The sequence below is a fragment of the Aptenodytes patagonicus genome, chromosome 27 (assembly GCF_965638725.1).
Source record: "Aptenodytes patagonicus chromosome 27, bAptPat1.pri.cur, whole genome shotgun sequence".
Lineage (NCBI taxonomy): Eukaryota > Metazoa > Chordata > Aves > Sphenisciformes > Spheniscidae > Aptenodytes > Aptenodytes patagonicus.
Window position 1 is genome coordinate 1298991 of NC_134975.1, and position 17918 is coordinate 1316908.

At 54.7% G+C, this 17918-nt stretch overlaps 1 protein-coding gene across 5 annotated transcripts in view; it reads right to left on the reverse strand.

Moving 5' to 3' along the window:
* Positions 1-17918, reverse strand: part of HDAC7 (histone deacetylase 7) — a 90715-nt gene that overhangs the window by 44326 nt on the left and 28471 nt on the right. For 2 of the 5 annotated variants that reach the window (XM_076360381.1, XM_076360376.1), the window contains exon 1: positions 3463-3902. The exons of 1 other annotated variant lie outside the window; for it this stretch is intronic. In XM_076360381.1, the coding sequence (XP_076216496.1) occupies positions 3463-3562 (100 nt within the window). In that variant the 5' untranslated portion in view covers positions 3563-3902. Of the gene's footprint in view, positions 1-3462; positions 3903-10732; positions 10753-12279; positions 12339-17918 lie in introns of those variants that run through there. 2 more of the 5 variants (XM_076360389.1, XM_076360380.1) reach the window with 2 other exon arrangements.

Here is a 17918-nt window from a genome sequence, read left to right on the forward strand (position 1 = left end):
TGGCCCCAAACTGCCCCAGCCCGGGCCTGACGGGCAGGTTACAGAGCCAGCCTAATGCACACGAAGCTTTCAGAAAGGCTGAGAAAATTCAGGTTTAAACAGAAACTGCGTTGGCTGAGGAGTCGGTGCTGCTGTGTCCCCCTGCCCTGGCTTTCCCCTCTCTAGCACCACGTGCTCGGTGCTACCTTTGTGCTCTCCTCCTCCAGGCCGTAGCTCTTCGGGCTCAGAGCAAGACCTCCCCATGTCTCGGGAGCCAGTCTTTGTGTTCGCAATAGCGAGGTTTGCCTCCCTACCCCCGCTTTCAAGACCCCTCTCCCACCAAGTCCCTGGGTCCACCCATCCCGTGCTGGAAACCGAAGCATGGAAGAAGAGCCTCCTGCCGATGACCGAGCTTGATGTGCCACCTCCACGCCAGACGAAGATACAGATAATAGCCAAGCTCACCATGCACGCCATGGCTGTCCCATCTCAGCGTCCTGCGGCCCCCCTCTGAAATTCCGTATTTAAGGTGGAAAGGGTCTCTGGGTTATTCTCCCCAACCCCAGATACACAGCCCTGCATGTCCCCACTCTACTTGAGCTCCCAGGCTAGGTCACAAGCGCAGCCAGGTGCCTCCAAGCTCCGGAGAAGAAAGGGATGCAGTTTATCCATCGGGGTTTGCAGGAAAGAACTCGTGGAACTAAGGAGACAGTTTCTGCCATGATGTAACCTTATTCTGCCACCACTGTTACGAGCACCTGTTTGGTTCCTCACCCAGGACCTTACCTTAGTCCTAAAATCACCTTCCAAGCATCCCAAGAGCCTTGGCCATCACTGCTTCAGAGCAAGTCCAGCTCCAAGGAGCGCTAGGGAAGTCACTGCCAAGGCAGGAGACCTTGCTGACAACCCACAATCCTCTGTACACCTCAATACACTCTGCTGGGGCTACAAGCCCAGCTCTGAGCAGCCAGGACAGCCTACAGATCTTCTATAGAGGAGTCAAAGTGCCAAGAGCCCTTGCACTCAGGAGCCAAGGTCTGCTTTAATCTCCTAATTCTTCTTATTGAGTCAACAGTAAGGCGTGCAACTGGTACCATGCAAAGGGCAGAGCCATCTTCACCTTCCAAGGCCTGGCCCACTGGAAAGGATGGACTTCTGTCTCGCAAACATGTCTTCAATGCCTTGCAGGACCAAAGCCACCAAGACACCACGTCTCTCTCTCGGTGTCAACACACGGCCTTGGGCGTGGGATGAGACAAACTGGGAAGGCAGCTTACAAACGCACGAAGGAACCTCCACCAACGGCTCCAGTTTGCAAGAGTGCGGTGGCTCCCAGCATCGCAACAGGCAAATGGTTTATCCAGCTGCAGAGCCAAACCACTCTGCAGCGTCTGTGGAGGGTGCAGAGATGGGCAGGCTCTGCAGCACATATTCTCTGAAGAATTTAAAAAAAAAAAAAAAGGGAAATTGCAAGAAGCTACAAGGAGTTTGCCACCACTGTGTCACATGTCTAAGCCTGCTTCTTCTTCTGATGAGCTCTGACGACAGGAGGACACGAGCTGGGAGAAGGACTAGGCTGCAGGAGGGCGGGCAAGGCTCACCACGCGCCGGCACTTCCTCCAAACCCCTAAACAACGCCAGATCTGTTGACGAGACCTTCATTACGGTTAGACAGGGTGCCTCTCTTAAAGAAGATAAACCAAGTCTAATCTAGAGTGCCAGAAGATGCGACAGCAGGAGGAGGAGGGAAAGGGAGAAAAAACTGTCCTGTTCATCTCAGCAAAATATTAGCTCTGGTGCAACTCCCCACCTTAGTGTCAGATTAAAACTTTTCAGGCACGAGCCCAAGGCTTATCTGCTGCTCCCCTCCCTTCTCCCACATTTCTGTTATTAAACCAACTAACACTGCTTATCTACAAATCCTGCCTCTTACACCAGCGAAGCCACACCACGGTTCCTGCAGTGTTGACACTCCGCCGTGTCCCTTTGCTTAAGTAGAGAGCCCAAGGGGATGCCAACAGCTCGCTCCCCACGAACCACGCACTGTCTCTCTTCAAAGCTTATACACTACGCGGGTCCCACCACACGAGCAGCCAGCATCCGCATTTTCACGCGGTGATCAAACCACTCAAAGCATCCCAAAGGGCGAATTTCCGCAGGAGCCTATAGCAAAGCCAGCATGGAGCAAGTCTTCAAGGAAAGGGAGTTATTCCAGAATTGTGCTTCATAACCGAGCGTGGGATAAAGCTTGGAGAGGCACGCAGAATTCACCCAGGCAGCGCACAGATCAGCAACAAACCCATTAAGCCCTGGCCACTGGCAAGAGAAGTTCTTCGCCGAGGAGCCTCTGTGCCCTCCAGGCAGACTCCACACAGCAGTTGTACAGCTGTCCCGAATTTGAAAGACAGATAAGGCTCAAATGATTCATTCAGCGTAAACCTTTATTTGTTCTTGCTTACCCAGAAGGAGCCAGCAGCTGCTAATGCTAAACTGGGCCAGCTCCCAAGCGCAGACAAAGGCCTGCAAAAATGGGTTTAAGGAGGAACTGATTGTTCAAAAAGCAATCCTAGAAGAGGGAGTTAGAAAGAGGGAGTGCAGTACAGCACAAGAGGAAGAGGAAGCCAGAGAGCACCTAAAAATAAATTTTAAAAAAAGCAGTCAGGCACAGGACAAAGGCCTCGTCTGCACGTGACCGTTACCCACAGTGTAGGCAGGATGTGAACTTGGTACACAACACTCACTCCCCAGCAACCCCACGTACAGAGCCTCAACCACCTCGCAGCACACAGCAAAAGCCACGGCCAGCACCTTTCGCCCCCAGGACGGGCTCATTTCTCCTGTGCCATAAATCCCTCAGGTGCAGGATGCTGCTCCTGCCCATGCCCTAACCCCAGCACGCTGTGCCTGATCCACTCCTGGGTGGAAATCCGTCTAAGCCCAGCAGAGCTGGCATCAGACAGCTTCAACAATAGTTTGAAAAAGTTAAAGGAATTTAAATGAAGTCTGGAAAACAAGATCTCTTCCCAAACACACTGTCAAAAATAGCTGAGTCCTGCTGAAGGACTAGCGAGGGGCCCCTCTGCATCCATCTAGGCAGCACCTTCATCAGATCTGAGCAAGAGCGGGTGGGTAAATGGTGAGTTCCCAATGAAACAGCCAGAAATGGCTGAGCAGATAACAGATGAACCTGCCCTGTGCTTGCCGGTACAACGGGGACTGATGCTGTCTGCTCCTCTCCTGTGGCTACGAGCTGGGACCCTGCGTACAGGCGGATCAAAACCACAAAGCCCTTAACCTGCCCCAGTGGTGGCTGTGTCCACCAGACGCAGATTAGAGCTTCGGTTCAGGCCCATGTGCGAACCATTCTCCATGTGCCGTACAGAGGGATGCTCTCGTGTACACCTTTAGCCAGACCACCCGACTAGTCAGGATTCACCCGTGCAAGGAAGGAAAAAGTCCCACAGGGATGGGAAAGGCACTTACAGGACGGGCTGAACATCAGCGCAGCAGGTATCTTCAGCCTCAGTGCAACACTCTGAGAACATCCAGCTAGTTCCACTCCCAGGAAGCCACCGCTCCGCATCCCACATTCACTTCTACTTCACTCCTGCCATGCACGTATCTGGTCATCAGTGCAGCAGTAAGATGCATCTGATAAGGCTGCTCATAGATGGGTCAGATGCAATACGCCACTTAACAGACTCTCTTATACTGAGTCATCCCGTCTCCTGAGCCGTCTGCCTCCTCCGGAGTACGTACCAGCTCCGGCAACTCTTACTTCGTACTCACAGACATGTGGCTCTCTTTTTGTGCACACAAGTCTGAGGCTGCTGGGTAGGGCTCTGCCCAAGCCGTCCCTTCAAAGCTGCCATGAAACGCAAACAAAACTCCTGCATGGCATAAGTTTGCTAGTCTTTACCCTACGGTCCTTGAACTCATGACTACTGAGTAACGCGGCTTGCTCAGCTAACCAGCAAGCTAAGAATAGAGACCTTGAAGTGAAACCTACTGGGATTGGCAGCTATTTTGAGCGCACTCAGCCGGCGGGGCAGCGTGACATAAGAGGATATAAAGAGGAAACTCTGCACAACAACTCTCACCTCACCAAGAAAGATTTGGGTAACAGAAGGTAGAGCCACCGCGCGTGCTTTTGAGGCAAAGTAAACGCTGTGATAAATCCCCAAGTCCATCTCCACACCGCTGTGCCAGCTCATTCCTCCAGTTCCTCCAAAACCCAAGACACAGCATCGGTGTTTGCAGCAGCATGATACCAAGCGGGTCGTCCCCGGCACAGCACCAGCTCCGCGGTGCCCCGAGCATCCCCAGGACCAGCTGAACACCCCAAGAACCGTACAGCTGGACCCCAACGGGCACCAGCCCAGCATGGCCATTGCTTCTGCCCGCCTGGGATCCGGCAAAACCCCAGCAGACCGCCTCCCGTGCTGCCCGCACCTCTGCCACGCAGCCCACGTTGAGCAGAGCGTGTTGCCACAGGTTCAGCCTGCCCAGGCACCTTTGTGGAGCAGGGCTGCCGGAGATACTGCTGCGACCAAGCACTCACACGTGGCCGAGCCGAGCCTTAAAGGAAGCCAACACGACCAAAGCCAACAGAGAGCACCCACAAACCCCAAACCTTGTCTTTGCTTTCTAACCTCAAGCAGACCCTTGCAGCTCTTCAGTGTAGCACACCCTTAGAAGAAAGGGTTGCGATCGTGCCCATTCGCCAAATGTGTTTAGGAAAGATCTGGTCTCAGTTAGCAACCAACATTAAGGTTAATGTAGGGAAATTTAAATGGCAATACTTGGAGTGTATTTGATTTCAACCCTTAAATACTGGGAAAACAAACATACAAGCTACGGTTTCTGGAAATCAAACTCACCACCTGAAACCGGTCCCTGCAGCAGCTCTCTGCCAGTTCATAGTGCACCCACCTCATCAGCATGTGCATTTGAATACTCATGATGCCAGTATATTCTGCCAGCTTACTCAAACCCTAAAAATATATTTTTTACTGTTTTTTGGACAGGAGTAAGTCATAAGCAGGGACTGACAGTCTACAGTGCTACATAACTGAATTCCCCAAACCCACCAGCTTAGTCTGTTATAAAAACATCCTCCAAAACTTACACAGGGCATCCGAGGGAAAACGGCACCTCCAATTCCAGTCGCCATCCAGACAGCAACTGCTTATTAAGGCCTCTGTCAGACCGCCTGTATTAAACCACTGTTTCAAAGAGGCTGAGCACTCTGAATAAAGATCACAAGCCGCAGATTTGCTTAACGCTGCAGTTCAATTATTACAGTGGCGTGAGCCAGCGCTGCTGTCCTCTCTGCCCACCCCATGCCAGCAGGTGACAGCCACGTGGCTGCAGGGACCCAGACAAAACCCAACCACCCTGACACTGTGGCAGGGACTGTCCCCCAGCGTGGGGAACCCCTCTTCTGGGACACTGCCACCTCCAGCTGGTGGCAGCTCTGTTCTGCAACCGTGTTGTGGGGACAGAAGTGCCACCAACAAGGGCAGGGAGGATCCAGCCTGTCTCAGCCCCAGCGCAGAGGGAAGTGGCAAGGCCACGAAGGAGGGCAGAGCGCAGGCTCACGAGGAGTGCCCAGTAGTTTCATCAGGCTTCGGTGCATCCCTGAGCCATGGAGAACTGCATCTGCTCTCAGGCTTGGTCTCTGTGGAAGCAATTGTCAAGGGAAATGGACCATACTGCAAGTCTGCCCACCAGCACCTCCACACCTTCACTTGGGGACCCCTCTACTGCTGCAGCGAGGTGTTGGTGCTGTCTTGGAAGAAGGAAAAGAAGGAGGCAGGCATGATCCTGAGCTCAGCAGAAGCCAGGAGATGACCCCCAAGAGAAGCGGAGGTTCCTGCATCCAGGTGCTCTGTAGTGTCTGCAGAAACAGTCAACCCTCCATCCTCAACAGCCCTGGGGCAGCAAGGAGCCATGTGCCAGTCCCTGCCTCAGCCCTGGGACAAGGACAGCGAGGCCAGAGGACCAAGGGTGAGCCCACACGGATGGCAGAAAGGACATGGCAAAACCTGGGTCTGAGCAAAGCAAGGGAAGTGGTAGAATGGAGCTTCTCCTCTGCTCTGGGCTGTCAAGGGGAGGGAAGGAGCAGGGACACACTCCCACCCCAGAGACAGCCTCTCTGCTGTGAGTATTCCCACCCTACAGCCACTAGAAGATAATACTGGAAAGCGGACACTTTCACTGGCCTCTTAAGTGTTGCTGAAGGCAGCTAGATGAAGAAAAGAGTCTATGGCAGGAACAGAAGAGACTGTTTTCACTTGGTAGTTGCACCCTCAGGCTACGTATGGAAACATATCCTCTGCAACGTAAGCGCATCAAGCCGTGAGCAAACCTGGAGAATTTACATAAGCCTTGAAGTTTAGGATACGCATAAAGGAAGAAATTCAGAGAGCAATCCTCACTTTGTCTTGAGCGATCGCTAGGAAGTGACATTCTCCACATTTTCTGTGCTGCCCAAGGCTTTGCTCTTACACAACAGCGGCTTTTGAAAAAGCAGCCTCAGCATCAACTCTGTTTTCCCCTCCCTTGCTTAAGAGATTCGACTTCCGTGAAGGCTCAAGAACATCCCCCAGTGAACCGCTCCCAGCACCACATCCCAACTCCTTCCTGCAGCCCTGCAGCATCAGGGAGTCCACTCCTCCCCAGAGGCTGCCCCGGTGCCCCGCTTCCACCCTCCGTGGAGCTGAACTCCAAGGCACTTGCAGGACTGCAGGATGCTCCGGAGGCTCTTTGGACACGCTGCTCTCTTTTGGAGAAGCAGATGACCCAAGCGACAGGCTGATATCCTTCCAGCTACAACTGGAACACAAACCCGATCAGGACACCTTCCTATTTTATTTCTGTCAACGCCTACCACACTCCTTGCAGAGGGGGAGTTGCGGGAGAACTGGGTGTACTCGAGTAAAAGGGAAGGTGGAGAAAAGAAATAAAAGAGGCAAAGCAGGAGAGGAAGGTGGGAGAGCAGATGGATGAAAAGTCCAGGATCACCTAACGTGACCCAATGAATCAGTAGAGGCGAGAGCAATCTTGTCAAGAAGCCCAAATGCACCGGGAAGCCCTACCTGCTTATTTCGTGCCTTATAACATCAACTGAGTCATTTCTAAAATAAGCAAAGGTTTGGGTCTTGGTTTTGAGGTATTACTTTAGGATAGCTGCAGTAAACCAGTAGGGCTTTTTTGATCCTAAGTTACACACTGCGATGCACAAACAGCCCAGAAGAGCAATCAGCTAACAGTGCCAAAAGCTAGGAGCCACGTACGGCCGGCAGCGACTCCCGCTGCTGTCCCACTCGCCGGGTAAATGCTGGGAGGATGCTCCAGGCAGGCACCACTGACGGAGACACCCTGCACATGTGAAAAATTTCTCCATCAAGAGAAATGAGTTTCTTCTGGAGGCCAGTGTGAGAGACTCTCAGTTTCCAGCTCTTCCCCCAACTACTTTATCTCCTTCCTCCTGCTCCCTACCTTTGGCACCCACCTTTCCGGCGCAGAGCCTCCGTCCCCCTGAAACACACGCCGTCATTTACTGTGGCACAGAGAGGCCACGGGGTGAGCGTGACCACGCGCCAGGCCAGGAGCAGTGTTTGTTTTGCACTGATGCGAGCAGTATTTTGATCCAACTGTGCGATGCAACCCCATGGAAGAGCTAATTCTCCTGCTGGCATGCGTTCCTACTCCTGCATACAAACACCTCATGGGATGAAGCCTAACGTATCCGCCTGTGAGCGAGCGGTGCGGTTTGCTACTGTGCTGAGGTGCAAAAATCCAGCCAGCCACCAAGGAAGACTCCATCCTTAGAGACACCTTCATAATTCTTGCACTGACAATAGAGAGCACCATCCACCACACTTAGCCTCGAACGTGGATGGACTAAACTTTTAGGATGAGGGAAGACAGAGATACACACGATGGATGTGCTAAGGTGTTGAAGTGTAACAGGTAACCGCTATCTTGCTCCAGCCCCTCCTGGGGGCCAGGACCTCCGTGGAGATCCTCACTTAGGACATTCCCTCCCTGCTTAAGACCTCTCTGGGTGACAGCGTAGCACTGACTCAAGGCTCTTTCCTCAGCATCCTCAGATATTGCCCAACAGGGATCACAGTGACATGGACATATGGCACTCATACGAACTCTGCCACCTCATCGACTCGCTTACGGGCACTTCTGCATCATGCTGAGCATTCACTGCCTTCAGCCCCTCTCTGCCAAGGGCTGATGTGCCTTGGCACGGATTCCTCCTCCAAGGTGAGTCTGGGGAATTTCCAAAGTCAGTTCAACAAGCGCTTGGGCTCCGTTTGCTATTTATAGTTTGACAACTGGGACAATGCCACCCAAGCATACCAGCTTCGCTTGCTCTGGCTAAACTCAAACCCAAACGATGGAATCCTGCACAACATACAGCAGCCTCAGAGCTGCCTAAATTCAGCACGCATTCATTCAGTGTTAGCAACTGCTGCTATATCTGGAAGACAGTTTCAAGGGAAGACAGAGCTCTCCAAGGCAGAGAAAGAAAACAAATCCTTTGCATACATTCTGCAGGACAGCACTGCTCTCCTAAACTTCCTCGGCTTGGTTTAACAAGACCCAAGTTTTTCTGCTAAAAAGTCAACATTAGCAGCGCTAGCAACTCACACCGCACCCCACCAGCCCTTGCACGCCTCCTGAACACTGTACATCCCCACGAAAGCTTCACGACACCGTCACGTCGTACAGCAAATGTACCAACTCAGACCTTCTTTGATTGACAAAATTACCCCTAACACACGTCAGGCCCAGCCCTGCTCTTCGAGGGAAGGCAATTCAGCAGAGCAGCCCGTATATGTCCAAAGAGGTGGGAGCGGGGTGGCCAGAAACAAACCACATATATTAAGGCACTAACAAAGGCAGGAAAACATTCCAGCCATTCAGCAAGGCTGCTAGGTTGCAAGCAGCAGGGGTTTCTGCAGTATTTTTAGGGCAGTCTCACAGTCAGAGCGGCAGACGAGAGACCAGCCGTGCCAGCCGGGAGCTGAACCGCGCGGGGCTCTCAAAGCCTCAGTCACAGAGGGCTGCTCAAGTCTGACACAAGCCAACCCAGCTGCAACCAGACCGTTCAAACTCAGCAAGGCCAGGACACGCTTCTCCGGCCGTCTGTCATCTCCCCCATTTTACCAACGACACAAAAGTCAGCGAAGAAGCTGCTAATAGGAAGCCGGCAAAGCCTGAACCAGGGAAGGATGCATTCATGCCTTCAGGGAGCATAGCAAGGCAATGAGACACAGACATCGGGGAGGACTCAGCAGCTCACAGGACTGACTCACCTACCCATCCTGTGCTGTCCCGTCCCTCTGTAGCAGAGAGCAGCTATGGGGCTGGATGGAGATCAAAAGGTAATAAATCAGATCAGAAGAACTAAGGTCTTGATGTTTGAACCAGAGATCGAGGAGGAGATTTGCGCACCTCCCCTGCGAGAGTCAGGCAACAGGGCAGAAGGAGCTGCCTTGTTTCGGAGCATTGCCAACACACTTGTTTGTTTTTTTCCCTGCCCAAGGTCCCAGCTGTTAAATACATGACTGCAGGATCTCCCAGACTCTCTTAAAAGAGCACGTATGCTATTGTGTCCCACTATTTGAACAGGAAAAAGCCTGAAAATCTGAGCCACAGACTCCAAATACACAAAAACTCCTTACTACTGACATTTTCTAACCTCATTTTTCTTTCAACGGTTTCTAAACAGCTAGGGTTTTGCAGCACTGGCTTTCAGCTTCCCAAGTTGTTCCTACCCCAGTGCCCCATGGTGGGAGAACTGTTTGGCTTAAGCCGTGTATCCCAAAGCCACTGGTGCGGCCACACGCATCCCTGGAGCCACCTGCCTCAAAAGACTTTAAGCAACCAGCCTCCCTTCCCAGCGCCAGATAAAACCTCGGTCTTTACTCCAATCCACAGCCCAGTGAAGTGTGAACACAGAAACCAGGGCCAGAGTTGACACACGCATGCTCCAGCCGCCGCAGGCCTGAATTCCCCATCTCTGCCAGAGGCACAAGACAAACCCAGACCCACAATCTCATGAGGACACGAAGTTTATCACTTTGCTAGCCCAGGTATAACACTGTGTCGCATTGAAACGCCTCTACCGGATCAGAACTGCACTGGACAGCACCCAGCACAAACCCAAAGCACAAGCCTCTCCCTGCCCTGGGGAGGTTCCCGTCTGAGCCCTAGCAGGATGCCCCAAAACTGTTTAATAAACTACAGGAAAAGACACACTCACATGCACTCGTGCAGCACCTCCACCTTCCTGCTGTCCCAGGACAAGATACGTGCCTGCAAAGACTGGTCCTAGCACTGGGACTTGTCCATTACCAAATGACGTGTCCACAAGGTTTAGGACCCTGTTCAGGACAGGTCTAACCTCATTACCACCCCACACGCTTACGCCTGCTGAGCTTCCAGCCTCGCTGCAAGCACTTTTGCTGCCATTTTCATGCTCCCACTTCCTGCTCACATCAGGCAGCCGAGTAGGAAGTGCTGAAATCCTCCGATCCTCACTGCAAACCAGGAAGCGCTGGAGATCTCCTGAGAAAGGCTGTGATTTCCAGGCTGCAAATCCTCTGCAAACATCTGGTCAGAGGTATCGCATCCGGACCCTCAGAGAGCGGGGCCCAACCTCCCCATCCTCCCAGAGCGTGCTGCTTTGACCGTCTGCTAGAACAAACACGGGGCAGAAACCACTTACAGATCATCCAGTTGGGCAAAAAATACTGCACAGTCCAAATCCTCGGGCCATTCTCTTCCCTTCCTCTCCCACGGCAAGCGACACCTCATCTCTCCTGCACACCCGCCACCGAGCCAAGTCCAGCGCGGGTGCGTATCTCAGCACCGCCTCTGCAGGAGCCTCCTGACGTCCCATTACTCGGCAGAGCCTCATAACATGCCCAAACCCCGGATAATACCTTTACCATGGAAAAAGGTGTGGGAAGATCTGCTTTTTGGGAGCCTGGGGATTGCCAGCAAAGGGCAAATCTTGGACGACTCACAGATCTGTGGGCTGCATTGGCTCATATGCTCAGTCTCAGACAGATCCAGGCTACTTGGGGTATTGACAGCTCTTTTCCCAGCACAGCTGCTCACATCCTTTCTCAACAAGGTATTTAGCAAGAAAGAGAGATGCCGTTTCAGTAAATACACCCAAGGAGGATGCAACCCAGCAGAGCTGTTAGTGCCGTTGCTCCTCTGCCCTTAAAGCCTCGCTTCCTGCAGGCGCCAGCTGGCCTTCAGAAGGGAAAGGCGACAGGATTAGAACAAAAACGTTCCAGCAAACAACAGGCTCGGGTTTACCATATCTAAACACCCGCTCTCGAAGGCGGCCACAGGTCTGCGGACCTTGTTTGACCCGCCGAATTGGGGACTCATGAGCCTGAAGTCTCTCTCTCGGCTCCAGCAGCTTGTCCGGGCTCACACCCACAGCCACACTCACACATTCGCGTGGGACACTGTTTCCTCCTGGGGTGGATCAGCTGCTCTCGAAGCCACCGGCACCTGATGCTTCCCTAGGCACCGGCACCAGCTCAGGCTCTCCGCTGTGGCCGGGGCCACCTGTGTGCCGGGCCATCGGATGCTCCCTCGCCCGGAACCTGGCACGCCACACGCCAGCTTGTGCTACATATGCCAATACCGAGGGCGAAAGCACTGCCAGCATCTCTCCATCGATACGGGGTGCACCACCACCCCCAGCCCAGCCCTGGCTGGAGGCTGTACACCCTGAGGCAGGTGCTGCAGGGCTCCAACACCCCCAGGAGTGAAACCACCACCACCCCCCCTGATCCAGACCAGCTAGCTCCCTGCTGCGGAGGGGGCTCGTCGATCCCGGTGCAACGCAGGGCCTGGCTTCAGGGCACCCCTTCACAGGAGCCTGCCAGCCCCAGGGGGCTTTGGGGAGCAGGGGACGCAAGGCCTGGGGAGGGGGGCGAGCAGAGCCCTTCGGGGGCTTGGCCGGGGCTGCCCCGGGGGTAGGCATCTTCCCCCTGCGAGCGTGGGGGAAATGGGGCCAGGCCTGGCCCAGGGGAGGCCCCTCCTGCACGGGGATGGGGGGTTCGGCCCGGGGGAGGTCTCTAACCCCCGCCGGCGAAGCGGGATCCGGCCCGAGGGAGGCCTCTTACCCCCCCGGGGATGGGGGGGCCCAGCCCGGGGGAGGCCTCTTACCCCCGCCGGGGGTGACAGACCCGCGCCCGCCCCAGGCCGCGGTGGAAACGTCCCCGCCGCCGCCGCCGCTCCGGTGCCTACCTCGGGCGGGGGCCGGGCTGAGGCCGGCGGCGGGGCCAGGCGGGGACAAAGGCGAGGCCGGTGCGTCCGCGGGTTCAGGCGGCGGCGGAGGCGGCGGAGCGGGGGGCGGCCCCCGGCCGGGCCGCGCTGGGCGGCGGGGCGCGGGGCGCCATGGGCTGGGCGGCGGGCGCGGGGCTCCGCTGGCGGCTCGGCTCCACCTGCGCCGCCGCCGCCGCACCGGAACCGGGCGGGGAGGAGCGGCCCGGCCCGGCCCGGCCCACGGCGCGTTGTCTGCGGGCGGCGCCGCCCCGCGGCCGCGGCCAATGGCGCCGCCGCCGCCCCCCGGGCTGGGCCGGGCCGGGCCGGGCCGAACCCGCGCCCGCCGCCGGCATCGCCCCCCGGGGCCGCCGAGCTGCGCCCGCGGGGCCGAACCGGGGCCGGAGCGGGTCCGCAGAGCTGGGAACCGGGGTGCACGCGTGGGGCAAGGGGGGGGGGGGTGCGTGCGCTTAGGACCAGCCTGGGTTCAAACCCTTAGGACCAGACTGGGGATTCAAGCACTTGGACCAACTTGGGGATCCTGCACCCGGGACCAGCCTGGGGCTCCCGCACTTCTGGGCGGAACCGGGATTCACCTGCTTGAGCCAAAACGGGGCTCCTTGAGCTGTCCTGCGCAGCCTGGCGTGGGTGTGCAGAGCTCCTCAGCCGGTCCCGTTGCACAGCTGGGCTGGGAGAGCACCTCCTGTGCACTGAGATCCCCACGGCCTCAGCCTTGCGCCAGATCCGGCCACTGCCGCTCATGGCGGTGCTGTGGGATGCTCCGTGGTGCCCGGCCACCGCTGCTCCCGCGGCCATCCAGGCCCCCCCAACAGCCTTCCCCGGTGCTCCTCCTGCGGTACCTGAGGCGCACACGTGCACGGGGCAGGTGCCATCGCAGAGTGCAGCAAGCTGATGCAGGGCAAAGAGAAAAGCATAATCTGTGCCACGAGGAAGAGCGGTGCAGAGCCCCAGCGATAGCACCCACCACCGAAATGCCTAAAAGCATTTGCAGGTGGCGGCTTTAGCTGCTGGGGCTGCTGCCCTTGGAGGGTGACTCAGTCTGAGCTGTGTTTTGCTTGGGCATGCGATGCCATCCATGGTTTACATGCTTGCTTCAAATGGAGACTATTTCAGTTTTGTCTTAACATCTTTTTTTTGTTTTTTTTAAACATCGCAAAGAGGTCACACAGCAAGGCGCTTGCTGAATTTAACCTCTGCGGGTTGAACGGCTCCTCCTCACCAACCATACCGTGTTTGGTCCTACCAAACTGATCCCGCTGAGATCAGTGAGCCGCAAGAGAAGCTTTGCTACATCTTATAAATCCCAGATACATAAGATGTAAGGGTCAGGCTGGTGACATGCGGGAACTTAAGAAACTCGCCTCTTGCAGCAAGAGCTCTTCGGTAAGAAGCTCTGCCGTTACCGCAGTTTTTTATCTCGCTTCCCAAACCTGCCGGCTTGGGCAGGGTGCTGCTCTTTGCTAAAGAGAGTTGCGTATGATTCACAGACACATTTAGAGAGGAAAACTAGGAATTGCACATTTAAAATCTCTTGCAGCTGGACCCTGAGCCCAGACTTACTCACTTAATTAAGTTTTGGAAAAGACTTTTCCACCGCGGATTTACTTACAAAATCTGAAATCCAGCAAAGTCTGCAGCGAGAGCGGTATGGCAGCGCGGAGGACGCAAAGCCGAGAACACAGGGCTGTCTTTGGCAGATTGGTGCCGTTTCCTGCCCATTTCCTTAGGACTCGGTCGCCAACGACAAGTTCTTTCAAGTGGCCGCATCATTTGGATTTGATGCATCCGGCTGGTAAAAATAAGGGTGGCTCCAGAAAGATATGGGATGTGCAAGCAGGAAGGAACCATGAAGCTTGCCAGCCTTTTCTAATGCTATTTATATTAGTCTTAAGTGTATTCTCTTTGAAAATTAAATGCTATTAATCCAGACTATTACGTGGATCACAGTCTGCCTTAAATTTAAGGAGCGTAGCAGCTCTTTAATTGAAGTTGAGCCAAACATTCCTTTTCAGAGCAGTACTTTCAGGTGCTCTAAAATCCGCATGAATATTTAGGTTGTCTTTCAAACATCCAGCATGTAGCATCCCGGTCAGGCTTCAGTACCTCCCACCTCTACGTCCCATTGGGACTGGGTGATGTTTTCTTTTTAAAAACGCCAGTCCTACAGCCACCCTGGGACAGGCAGATGTCTCAGGGCTTGGCGTGCTGGTGGGAAGGGGCCTCTGGATGCTCCAGTCCAGCCTTCTCCTCAGAGCAGCACCCTCCCCACCACCACAGCAGGGTGGTCATGGCTTTGCCTCGCTCAGGCTGGTCATCTCCAAGGATGGAGACCTTCCACCTCTCCGCCTGCCCACCCCAGGGCTGCGAAACATCTCCGCTTGTCCAGCCTGTACCAGCCAACCGCAAACTGTCCCAGCTGCCTTCTGTTGTATCCTGTGGCACCCCTGGGAATAGGCTGACTCTGCTGTCTTGTACTTGCCCTCAGGTTGCTGTAGGCTGTGGTCAGACCTCTCCTTCATCTCCTCTTCCCCACCCTAAAAGCAACCAGCTCCCCTCACCTGTCCTTGTAGCCCCCATGCTCTCGACCCTGACCATCTCAGCAGCTGTACTGCAAATGCAGTGACCATTAGAGCAAGACCCAAAACTCAGGTTGCTCACCCATGGGAGCACCCTCATCTCCAGGAGGAGGGAGCCGCATTCTCTCCTACCCAATAAATAACAGTATTATACAGAGCAGACCTGCTTCAGCAGGAGGGACCGCGAGCAGCTTGTTCCAGCAATTCCTCAGCTGTGGTTAGAAAGACCCAGGGCAGGTGGGAATACGGTTCAAATCCTTGTCGCTAGTAGCCAAACTTGACCCTGAGTCCCCTCCATCCTGGGTGAATGTCCAAGCCACCAAACTGCTGAGAAAAGGGGCAGCAAGGCCCTAACCTGAGGAGAGCTTTGCAATCCTAACTGGAGATAGGCGCTTCCGCATAGCCCCGAGTAAAACTCCTAAATTACATAAAATTGCAGGCTTGAGACACACCTTTCTCCTGCGTGTTTCCCAGTGACTCGCTCTGCTGTCGGGGCTCTCCCGTCACCCCGCTGTGGGAGCTCACCCACAGACCCTCCCAGGGAGGATCGGGGCCGGGCCGGGGCAGCTCCCGTTGCAGTCGGACACAACGGGATGAGGAGGGGATGAGCTGAGGGCAGGACAGCGGAAGCATCCCCACGCAATGCACGGTGGAGACCTAGCACCTCAAAGAAAGAAAACGAGCCAAATTCAGAGCAAAGGAGGTGGTGCTCAGGGGCTTCAAATCCCGCTCAAAGGCAGGGCGATATCACCCGAGATTTCCTTACTGACTGTGGGGTGAGCAGCCTGCGACAGCGGTTATTTGGCCGCAGCTCCTCTGCAAGAGGACAGCTGCACTTCCAGGAAATCCAGTGCGTGGGGGATTCTCTGACCACCGAATTACACTTCTCTTTTCCAAAGAAGAAATCACTTCAGATGCAGAGCAAAGCCCTGCCTTGTCCCAGAGCGAGGAGACCTGGAGGAGCCGCCGCTCAGCTGCAGCGCCCTGCATCTCCGGAGGTCAATCAGTGCAGATGCAGCGAGATATAAACACTGAAACACGAGTGGGCAGTGGCTGTGTTTTTGCTGAGCTATTTTGCTCACTCTTACAATACCAGAACAGAATATGGGAAGTTACATATCAAGCATGCATGCACGCACACAGGCTGGCACACGGTTGTAAGCCCCAGTTACCAAGCGGTTATTTTTGGCACTCTCTGAAGCTGGGAGGCTCAAACTGCAGCCGCTTACGGTGCATCTCACCTTTGGGGCTTTTTCTTTCCCTTTCATTTATGCCGGTTTTCTTCTGCATCGGCCTTTCCCTCCCTTTCATTTCCAAACTTTCAAAACCTCGTTGATCCACAGTTTCATCTTGGAAATACTTGGCGAAAGCTCCTCTGAGAAGATGCATGACCCTCAAACAGCACCTGATAGAGGTTCAGTCGGTAGTAAAGACAGAGGGAGGAGACAAAGGCTTTTTTACTAACTCATAATTACGGGGGTTACACTTAATGCCTCTCTGGTTTGGAAAGTAACACCGGAACAGAAGTGCTAGTCATTTAAGATGGTTGCAAATGAATCCCAAACTGAAGCCGGGGGAGATAACAGGGAAACCTCAGCGTCGGTGTCAGTGGAGGAAGCGAACCGGTGGGGGAAGAAGCATTGATATCCTCGATTTCGTGAGCTGCAAAAGCGCTGGCCATTTCCCAGGCTGATGAAGAAGCCAGCGCATGGCTGGGGGCTGCTGGAGGCTCAGAACCCCGCCGGGAAGGGGGTCCACGTGTGCGCCAGCCTGAGCTGCGCTTTGGGACCACGGGAGGACCACGCCGCAAAGCAAAGCGGGGACAAGAGGGACACAATGAGGAGTAAAGCCTCTCCGGCTGCGTGAGCAACGGGAAAGCAGGAATATGGGGTGGGTGAGCTGCCTTGACCCCGCTGGCGAGCACCAAGTGGACCCACAGACATCCCAGGGCTGCAAGGGCTCGCCTGAGCATCGCCCGCCCGGCTGGGGCGTCCGCATTTCGAGCCCACCCTGTCCTTGCCTCAGGCAGCCTCGTGGGGTGGGACGTTGATGTGCTCCCAGAGCCCCAACACCACCAGAATTGCCATGGCAATGTTTTTATGACTAACTGCTCATTCTGAGAACAGTCAATAACTTCACAACGTGAGTCCCAGCAGGCCCAACTCTGCATAAATTTGCATATTAGTCAGTGGAGCCAACCAAAGGTGTGATTGGTGGGGACCGTTCTCTATGGTTTGTGTTGGGCAGCAGCAGGAAAAAGGGTTTCATTCTCCCCATCTAGCTCTTTCCCCTGTTCAGTGCTCTAAATTCCCCTAAGTTCATCCTTCAAAAAGGCTCAAACACACTGGGAAGGGCGAGCTGGGGGTTGGTCCTCCCGAGCTCAGCCAGCCCCTTCGTTCCTGCAGATCGCTCCCCATTCCGGTGTAACCCATGGAAATCTACCCCGGGGCATCCTGGAGGAAGCTGGTGGTTTTTCTCTTACAAAATAACAGCTCAAATAAAAGGTTCGATTTGGGATGGGCTGGAAAACCAGCGTTTCTTTGGTCTTTGTATTCAGCTTCGAAATTTGTGATTTTTTTTTCCATGTTCACATTTTGAAAAAGCAGCAGCAGCAGCCTGGCTTCTCCCGTTAAAACCCCATTCAGAAATTACCGGCACACAAAGACTAAAACCCATCTCCAACAGCAAAGAGATCCCACCGAGACCTTCCTCCATCCAGATGGCCAAAGCTCAGACTGAAGTTATTGGGGAATTGAACCAGCCTTGGAGCCTGGGGTCAACTGAGATCATTCAACCAAGATTATTTTGGAAGTGCAGCCAGTATTTTTAGCCTGGAAAGCAAGGTGCCGCTTCCCTTTCTTAAGTCTCTCCTCCCTTACAGACCATTGCCAGCAAGGCTGTGGCTCTGCTGTGGCCGGGCGGGGGGACATGTGCAGAACCCGCTGCCGGTTGTGAAAGAAACGTGCTATTTTGATCGGCAGAGATGAATGCGCTTCACCCCCACGGGTTGTGCAACCCTCAGACTGC